General features: G+C 40.3%; 1 protein-coding gene across 1 annotated transcript; it reads right to left on the bottom strand.

Annotated features, from left to right (window-relative positions):
- Positions 1-3254: 3254 nt before the first annotated feature.
- Positions 3255-5600, bottom strand: LOC148020526 (amidophosphoribosyltransferase, chloroplastic-like). Its single transcript, XM_087698286.1, has one exon. It carries the CDS (start codon positions 5398-5400, stop codon positions 3682-3684), a length of 1719 nt encoding a protein of 572 aa, XP_087554412.1. The 5' UTR covers positions 5401-5600; the 3' UTR covers positions 3255-3681.
- Between the last annotated feature and the right edge of the window lie 4794 nt (positions 5601-10394).

Here is a 10394-nt window from a genome sequence, read left to right as displayed (position 1 = left end):
GTGCCCTGGCCTTTGGCCATTGGCCTTCACCTCAACAAATCATATGAGACACGATCAATAAATTAGAAGAAAAAGAAACTAAAAGATGTGGAAGTGCAATACTAACATAGGGAAACATCTTAGAGAAGAACAATCGATTCCAATTTAATATAAAATAATATTTTATGGGCACTAGTTATGGCAATTTAATTCATACTTCCCCATGAAAACCCTAGTGGTGTGTGTAGTTATCACAATTTACTATTATAATTTGTGGTAGCTTGATATCTAAATATTGAGACAACATAAGATTTAAATTACTATGAAAAATTAATCATTATAAGCATGGAAATGAAATTAAAACTTACTATTGCAAGGAAAGAGACCACGGATGCACATGCATAGAGAAAGAGGCAAACTCTAGAGAAAGAGGAGGTGGTAAGAGAGAGGTAGGGAAACAAGAGGTGGTAAGAGAGGTAGGGAGAGAAGAGGTAGAAGTAGAAGAAGAGAAGGTGGTAGGAGGGAGGGAGAGGAAGAGAAAGGGCTTGCTTGAGAGGGAGAGGATGGAGCTTCACATCTTGAGTAGAGCATGGAGCTTCCTTGAGGTGACATCATAGAAGATAGAGGTTGAGGGCTTTTTGGATCTATCCGGACTATATGAATCCTTGACAGATTCTACAAATCTAGTCATATTTGATGGGTTGGATGAAACGCTCTCATCCATGGATGGTATGCAACACTAGAATTAAGGCAAATAAATTTTACTACTTTAGCAAGCACAGTGAGTAGAGATGCATTCAACTTGCTAAGATCTCATTGTAGTATGAAATATTGTATTGAGATTGAAAAAATAATCTTCTAGATTATGCTAGAATCTGAGTCAAGGTCTCACTTTTCAAATTACTAATGCTACAAGCTATGCTCAAAATCCCAACTATATAATCCTGGACAGATTCTACAAATCTAGTCATATTTGATGGGTTGGATGAAACAGTCTCATTCATGGATGGTATGCAACAATAGAATTAAAGGCAAATAAATTTTACAACTCTAGTAAGAACAATTAATAGAGATGTGATCAACTTGCTAAGATCCCATTGTAGTAGTATGAAGTATTGTCTCAAGTTTGAAAAAATAAATTTCTAGATTATGCGAGAATGAGTCAAGGTCTCACTTTTCAAATTAGTAATGTTACAAGTTAATATTGAAAACGGCAAGCCACAAATCAAAGCTATTAATATGAATTGTTTGTCGGTGACAAATGATCAATATAAGAGTACCATCAATCAATTAAACACAATCAAGTCTTGTGAGTCCAAGTCTTCTCATGGACTGTGGTTCGGACATACTTATCTAATGGTAAGTTTAGTCCTTTACCTCCAAATATTTATCCAAGCTCTTCTTGAGCTTGGCAACTTTATCTTCCCTTGATGTGGGGTATCTTTGATCTTAGGATTAGCAACAATTGACTACTATTTTGGTTGTGGTTCCACCTTGTTTTTGTGTACTATTGTCCTTGGGTATTAACAAGCCACAAATCAAAGCTATTACTATGAATTGTTTGTCGATGACAAATGAACAATATAAGAGTACCATCAATTAATTCTAAACAAAATCAAGAGAGGTGAGTCCAAGGCTTCTCGTGGGTTGTGGTTTGGAAATACTTATCTAATGGTAGGTTTAGTCATTTACCTCCAAATATTTATCTAGGCTCTTCTTGAGCTTGGCTACTTTATCTTCCCTTAATGTGGCGTATCTTTGATACTAGGAGTAGCAAAAATTGACTGCAATTTTGATTGTGGGTCCACTTGTTTTTCTATACTATTGTCCTTGGGTATGAATGACTCATTTTTGTTTAAGGGAATAGCACAAGCAACAAATGAGGGTTGCCACTATTGCGGATCTCAGATAATAGATTTAGCAGGTTGATTATGTTGGTCATTCAATTTGAGTTGTGTACTTTCAGCAACAACGAGCAAGGGTGGTTTCTACTTAATGGTATTGCTATTAATAACCCATTGTCAATGATTAGGTCACTTGTGAAACAAAATGGGATGACAGTCATTATTAGATATGACATGTGCACAAAGACATGAATGCCATGCAATATACACGATGAGAGGTAGCATAAGTCTCTCTTTAATTTACAAGGGTAGGGCCATGGCCTCCCCATTCATCAAAGTACATGTTTGTGTAGTAGATACTCATATGATGGAAGTCATAGAACTTGTGATACCAATATTTCTTGATTCATTGGCTAGTGCTACAAAAGCCAATAAGAATTAGTGTTCAAATCGAGCACCTCCCTAAGCAATTAGATCTACATTATGAGGTCGAAAGGGTGTGTAGAGCCCCCATGTGCTTCCAGCTCATGTCACATTATTTCAAGCATTGATAATACCCAAGAGTAGCAGTTTTGGAAATCTTCTCTCGATATTGATGTTGAGCTCTTGCGCAAAAATTGAGAAGCGCCAAGAAAACTTTAACGATCATGATCTGTATGCTTGTGTTTGGACGCCACGGCTACAAGCTATCGCCCACTACACGATTTTGCTTTGCCTCCCTCGCCTACAAAAAGATCAGACCGCTAATATTCAAGATTTAGCCCAAATTTCATGAGACTAGAAGGCTACATCTTGAGATGAAGAGAGGTTTGAGTTTGCGGGGCCTTGGAGCGCAGCATTTAACCAAATGCGAGCATGTTTACGGAAACAACTAAAACAGTCTCAAATTTCACTGGCATTGCATGCTCTCACTCTGCTTGCATGCCATTTCATTGGTAACCCTATTTTTGGAGTGATCTCATCCAAATTGCAGTGACCAAAAAAAGGTTACAAGGAAACAAACATTCATTGTGGAACCAACTTTGGCATGTCCACTATTGGAGTACATAAATGCCATGATTCCAACAAACAGCAGGTGCCATCATTCAAAGTAATAGGTTAGACATGTATCCAAGCATTAGGTTCAGGCATTCAGGGCCCACCATTGTACCTTCAGCAGTTAACATTGCTCTTGAAAATATTTGCTAGATTCAGGACCAGGTTCTCAATATCCCTTTGTGAACATCATGTTGCCTTGCAAAATAAGAATAGAAACTCCTTGTTGAACACATCAGGCAATGTTTGGACAATGATTGTCATACTACTTCAGAATTCCAGCTGCATATACAACTATCATATGGCAAAACATACCAAGAACTAAATTGCCATAGGTACCTTCAAAGGGGTTATCATGAAGGACAAACTGAAAATTAAGTGGAATGAAGCATAATATTGCGTTGCCAAAACCTTGGACTTGTTACATTTCGATCACCAAGAGTAGAAGTGTGGACAATACAATTCCAATTTGTCTTTTTAAAAAACAAGTTATACTCAGTTTATAAGAGAAGCCAGCTTCCAAAGTTGCCCCACTACTTTTTCTGAATCATACAGAAATCCAGGTAAGGTATATGGCAAAGAACCCTTGACATCTACCGCTAGCTGACTTCAAGCACCACCGCTCTTTTCATTTCCAATCCGAATTTCAAATAACTGCAAATGGGTAACAAAGTGATAAAACCCTCTGCAGATTGTAAGCCTTGTTTGTGAGGAACGCACGAAGATTGATCATAAACCTTGTCTTACATTATGAAAGAGACACCCAGCTCCAAAAACCAAAGGAAGGTGCACAGATACAACACCACAGCAACCAGATAACAGCTTAAACAGCTTCGGGGTGCAAAGCAGGCTGCTGCTGTAACTTGCTAATTATGGTGTCAATTTCTTTGATCTCTATTTGGTCTGGAGGAACAGGGTAAGCTCCTGAAAAGCATGCGTCACAAAACATAGATGCCTCCTTCCCAAGGAGTTGCCTAAGCCTCTGAAGGGGCAAGAAAGCCAGTGAATCTGCACCAATAAATTTTCTGGTCTCCTCAATACTCAGCCTGTTGGAGATTAGCTCCCCAGTACTTGGGGTGTCAACTCCGTAGTAGCAAGACCCAATAATCGGAGGACTAGCTATCCGCATGTGCACCTCCAGTGCTCCTGCCTCTTTGATCAATCTGATTATTTTTGAGGATGTGGTTCCTCTCACTATGGAATCATCCACTACCACTACCCTTTTCCCTTTCAAAACCCCTTTCACAGGAGCTAGTTTGAGTTTCACCCCAAAATCCCTGATTTTTTGTGAAGGTTCAATAAAAGTTCTGCCCACATAATGAGACCTTATCAACCCTTGCTGAAATGGCACGCCTACCTTGGCAGCATAACCAAGTGCTGCCACAACCCCTGAATCTGGCACTGCAATAACAACATCGCAATCAACAGATGCCTCTTCAGCTAATATCTCTCCAAACTTGTAACGAGACTGGTATACAGAGCGTCCAAACACTATTGAATTTGGTAGGGAAAAATAGATGTGCTCAAAAATGCAGGCTTTCTGCTCTCTGCGTGGCAGCAAGCATAGAGAGCTAATGCCATCATTGTCCACCACTATCACCTCACTAGGATTCACTTCCCTTTCATACTTGGCTTCTATAAGATCGAGGGCACAAGTCTCCGAGGCGAAAACTACAGCACCATTTTTGCGTCTCCCCATCACTAGTGGACGAAAACCATAGGGATCTCGGACAGCAACGAGCTTATCCTCAGTCAGAAACACCATTGAATAAGCTCCCTCCAACTGTTCACAGGCATTGACAATTCTCTGCAAAAAAGGTCGAGCTTTCGAGATTGCAATCAGGTGGAGAACAACCTCGGTGTCAGAGCAAGTGTTGAAGATGGAGCCATTTTCCTCTAGAGCAGCTCTAAGGGCTTTGTAGTTGACCAGGTTCCCATTGTGAGCCACAGCCAACGACCCAAACCGGTAACCTGCAACAAAAGGCTGCACATTCTTCAGAGCAGAAGCTCCGGCCGTGGAGTATCGGACATGACCAATAGACAAACTACCAGCCAGATCATTCAACTTGGACTCGTCAAACACGTCAGAGACAAGGCCCATTCCTGTGATGGACTGCAAGGATCCATTGTTGGACGTGACAATACCTGCCCCTTCTTGGCCTCTATGTTGGAGGGCATGTAGGCAAAGGTAACACAGGCGGCTGGCCTCAGGGTCTCCGAAAATCCCCACAACACCACACTCTTCCCTCAAGGTATCATCTTGATCATCATCATCCATGCCATGGAACCGATTGACCATGGGATTATTATACAGAGGCATGGAAGCAGAACATTCATGCTCTGCTTTTTCTGCCGCCTGCGGGTCGCTCGAGCTCGAGCTGTTGTTGACTGACCGAAGAAGTGCTCGGGAGCTGCACGAATTAGGGCTTGGGGAGACACAAGAACGTACCAACCGATTGGATGCACTGGGGGAAGAAGAAGACCATCCGCCGAACAGCAAGGTTTCTGTGAGGCGATGAGTCGACGCGTGAATGGCCGCCATGGGAGAGAGCTGCGAGCAGATGTGTTGCTGCAGCACACCGAGAAAGAATGATGTGACGAAGCTCTTTTTGGATCAGATCACTCTATGCCATTGTTGAAGGGAGACAGCAACTCATAATTACCAAAATACCCTTCAGGCTTCCAAAGTCTTATATGCCTTTCTCGCACATAAGCATTGATGTTCGAGTGAGAGTCGTGGGCCGTGGGCCGTGGCCATTCTCGATGCTTTAGTGTAGAGTTACTGATCTTTACTTCGATAGGTATAGTTTTTTTTTAAAGCATTGCCCTTCAGATGTAGTGATAAAGTGGTCCAGGTCTTTAAAAAATGACTCATTGTTAGATTTAATTAAGTGGTTTATTTACTTTAAAATGTGTAAATATATTACTTTTTGAGAAAGAAGAGTTTAATTTAGAAAATTTAAAAAAATGCTCTCTCTCTCTCTCTCTCTCTCTCTCTCTCTCTCTCTCTCTCTCTCTCATAGGAAAAAAAATTAATACTCTTGTGCGTGATAATACATCCTTGCTTTCAAAGATTTCCTTTTGAAAAGGCCGGTAAACTACATCACCCTTGTGCAAAACCCTTCTCGCACACACTCAGTGACACTCTTAAGGTTTATTGTAGAATGAATTGTAAAATTTCGAAAAACCTACCAAAAAAAAGGATCGATTCAAGAGTGAATGAACGGTTACAGTTCTGTTCATTCCAATGGCTTGCGTGAAAACAAATAAGAGGGAAGAGAGGTGAAGCACCCAAGAACACACACACACACACAAAAGCAATGGAGACTTAAGCACACATAGAGATAGGGCTGAAATCTTCTTCTTTCTCTTTCTTCTTCTTCCACACTATGATCTATGTCTACAACATGATAAAAGACTAATATGAAATGACCATAATGTATGTACACACGGTCACTAAGTGTGAATCTACTAGGAAAGAAGACACGGCATAATAAATGTGCCATAACCAAGGATAGACTATGTGGGTATAGCCCAGTTGTAGAATCACTGGTGTATCCTCATGGCAATCACCTAACATGCCAGTGAATAATATCATGCCACATTACCAAGGCACGTAGCGGACGCCAGCTCATGTAGAGCTCAACATCTCAACACTCCCCCTCGAGCTCAGTATGAGCTCATGAACTCCAAGCATAGTCCTAAAGCGTTGAAGCTTCTCAGCTCCCAAGGCCTTGGTGAAAATGTCAGCAGCTCGATCCTCTATGCTGACATAAACCAAGTCAATATCACCTACTAGAATCCACTCCCAAATGAAATGGTAATTGACCTCTATGTGTTTGGTCCATGCAGGATACACTAGGTTTCTAGCCAAATGAATGCTACTAAGGTATCGTAGTAGATGATAATCTTCTTATCCACATGCATCCCCAAATCACCAAGTAGCTTGCGTAACCAAGCTACCTCACATGTTGTAATTGCAACACCCTTATACTTTGCCTTTGTACTAGACAAGGCAATTGTTGGTTGTTTGTTGGTTCTCCAAGTAACAGAGAGCAATACTCCCAAAGGAAAACATAAAACCATTGGTAGATCTCATGTTTGAAATACTACTAGCCTAATCTACATCTGCATAACCATGCAACTCCAAATGTACACATGCACTATAGAATAAGACATAGTCCAATGTGGACTTGACATAGTGCAATGTGCACCGCACTGCATCCAAATGTGGCTTTCATGGAAGTTGCATAAACACTCTCCAAACCAACTGTGTAGTTTAGGCATAGCGCCTAGTGATTGTCAAATAGATAAGGCTGCCCACAATCTTCCAATACATAGTGACATCCTCAATCAAGTCACCCTCATGTGCATTGAGTTTAATATTAATATCCAAAGGTATAGAATATAGGCTTGCAATCAGCCATATCATACTTCTTCAACATATCCAACGCAAACTGTCTCTATGACAACCATATACCCTCTAGAGTCTTAGTTATCTCTATGCCAAGAAAGTAGCGCAGCTCTCCTAAATCCTTCATCTCGATTTCAGCCTTGAGAATACCCTTCACATTGTCAATCTCTATCTCAATACCACCCACAATGATTAAATCATCCACATATATAGTAATGACCATAGTACCTGCATCACTCTCACATACATAGAGTGAGTGATCAGCCTATGCTTTGTGAAATCCAATGCTGACAAGGTATTCTACAATCCTATCATGTCATGCCCTAAGTGCTTACTTCATCCCATACAAGGCCTTACGAAGCATGCATACATAATCTAGATGATTCTCATTCACATAACTAGGTGGCTATTGCACATAAACTTTCTCTTGCAACTCGCCCTGCAAGAAGTCATTCTTAACATCCATTTGATGTATAATCCAACCTTTTGATACAGTCACTGCTATGACAGCCCTTATAGTGGCCATTTTAGCTACTAAAGTAAAAGTCTCCCCATAATCAATACCATGAGTGCGCATAGCCTTTGGAAACCAACCGCGCCTTATAGTGCTCAATAGATCCATCTACTTGACCTTGTAAATCCATTTGTAGCCAATATCTTTCTTACCTTTAGGTAAGGGCACTAACTCCCATGTGTCATTATCTATAAGTACAACCATTTCTTCATCCATAGCATGATCCCAATACTCATTAACCCACTACATCCTCAATGTTGGGGGTAAAGGCGCATATGCCTAGTTGCCTGTGTATTAGTTACCTTGACAATATCTGCATACCCGTATACATGTACACTACAGGTGGTAGACGCCCATCACTATCACTTCATTCTTTATTCTTTCAGTGACATGTGAATAAAGGGAAGATTGATCACACATTGTGACTGTTTGAGTTCCCACATCTTCTCTCCCTCTCTCTCTCTCTCTCTCTCTACCATAGCTCTTGCTTCCACTCTATGCTTCCACTTCATGGATCACTCCTTTCAACTGGTATTAGAGGAGCCATCTTTTCCAAGAGCTAAGCCCTACATTGTTTCCGCTTGTGGAGAAAAGGTTCATTTCACAAATTCAATGGCAACCATGGATTCTTCACCCCAAGTTATGTGTTGAGCCTTATCTTCTATTGGCTTCTTCCCTCCCTTTGCAACTTGTTCCAAAAAGTTGGTTTGTTTGTTTGTTTGAGCACCTTGGAGTGCTCCGAAGGCCTCAATACCAGCAGCAAGAGCAACAATATCAACGTGAATTGTGCCTATTTGTTGCCCCCTCATTCCTAATTAGTTTGCCCCATCCTCCAACTCGTGGCACTCCTCCTAAATCTTGGCAATCTTTGGAATCTTCCCCAACATTTTTGTCATGAGTTTGGGCAGCAGTTGCTCTTGGGATCAGCCCATTGATTCATAGTTTGTGATAGTTTGTGGTCATACAGTTCAGGATAGCACTTCATTCATTGTCTAGAGGTCACTTATGCTTCCCAAGATGTCTATTTGATGTCAGATCATCTGGAGATGTTATGCCAATGTAGAATGCTATGGGATTTATTTGAGCACTCTTTTACTCAATTTTATAGAGGTCTTTTTATTGCTATAATAAGCAAGGTTGAATGCTATTTTATCAATGAAAGCATATGCCTCTTGCTCCCGGATGCTTACCAATTATTTCAGGTGATGTACAAATGCTTATGGTTCATATTATATACTTGGTTATGCTTCTAGATTACCTTTGAGCTAAGATTAGAGCTTTAAATTGTGACATTGTTTGTCATTCACTGTTATATATGGTTATATATGGTTCTAGATTGCCTTTGAGCTGAGATTAGAACTTTGCAAGTTACTTGGGTCGGATGCTCCTAGATATATGCTACTTGGATCTTAGATGTATGGATGTCATCCACATGATGTTTTGAGCTTTGTTTTCTTATATCGCATCCAACTTTTGTTCAAGTGGGAGCCACTTCTTTATACTTGGATGTTACATTGAGCATTTGGTTACGTAGTTGAGCTTGAGAGTCTTACACGGAGACCATGGGACTTACTAACATGTACATGCTCTTGTCATGCTTTATGTATGTAGTTGATGCTTAGTGGGATGATCTAATATTACTTTTGGGTCGGCACCTATCTCTATCACGATGCTGTTAGTGATGTATGCATCTTGGTTGAGCTTTCGTTACATTGCTCAATTCATTATGCCTCTGTTTGGTCTCTTTTGTTACCTGTGAGACCCACTCTATAAATGATGGTTATGCCTATGAAATGTATCTCAATCTCACACACTAATTCTTTGACAGCTCTAGGTGCTAGTTGCATATTCACTCACTGCTAGTTGGAGCTATTTCCTAGTAGTTGTAGTTTGTCTTATATCAATGATTGCCCCTCTTTTGCATTGATCTCTTCCTGATGTACTTCATCTTCAATATGTTGTAATTGCAGTTTATTGCACTATTTATGCAAACAGTCACCTTCATTTGACATTTCTTTGCATTAATTTTGTGGATAGTTCATTACTTAGTCAGTACCCCTTTGTTTCTAGCTTAATCTAACGGTGGTTTTAGAACTGTTTGCAGTAATTATAGCAGCATCTCTTGACAATTTGTGCACTTGTTTGCCTTCATTGTGACTAGTGGCTCACAACTGATAGTGCTATCTCTAATATTCACAAGTTGAATGGCACCAACTACAACTACTGTAAGGTTCAAATCTTGCAAGTTTTAGTGTAGAAAATACAAGTTAGGGCCCTTGAAACATAAGGGTGTCAAGCCCGAACTTATTGATGCAGTGAAGTCTAGCATCATATTATCCCTCTCTAAGCATGTGTTCTATAATGATGTCTCTGATGGGCAGTCCATATGGAAACTATGGGAAAAGATTCATAATGTCTATGACAAATAGAGCCTCGCTTTTAGAGATGTATTGGCTGAAGCAACTCATGGAGCTTCACATGAAGGAGGGAATTTCTATATCAACTCACTTAAAGGAGTTTCATTATATTATCAGTCATTTGTCTTCGCAGGGAATTGAATTCAAGGACACTCTTCTTACCTTGTTCCTCTTAGCTACACTGATTGAAT

The sequence above is a fragment of the Lygodium microphyllum genome, chromosome 18 (assembly GCF_053477565.2).
Source record: "Lygodium microphyllum isolate KBCC chromosome 18, Lygodium_microphyllum_v1.1.10, whole genome shotgun sequence".
Classification (NCBI taxonomy): domain Eukaryota; kingdom Viridiplantae; phylum Streptophyta; class Polypodiopsida; order Schizaeales; family Lygodiaceae; genus Lygodium; species Lygodium microphyllum.
Note: the sequence above shows the minus strand (reverse complement) of the source record. Positions and strands in the feature narration are given on the sequence as shown.

Bases quoted from the DNA above. Each gene is read 5' to 3' on its own strand.
- LOC148020526 (XM_087698286.1), bottom strand. From the start codon at position 5,400: ATGGCGGCCATTCACGCGTCGACTCATCGCCTCACAGAAACCTTGCTG.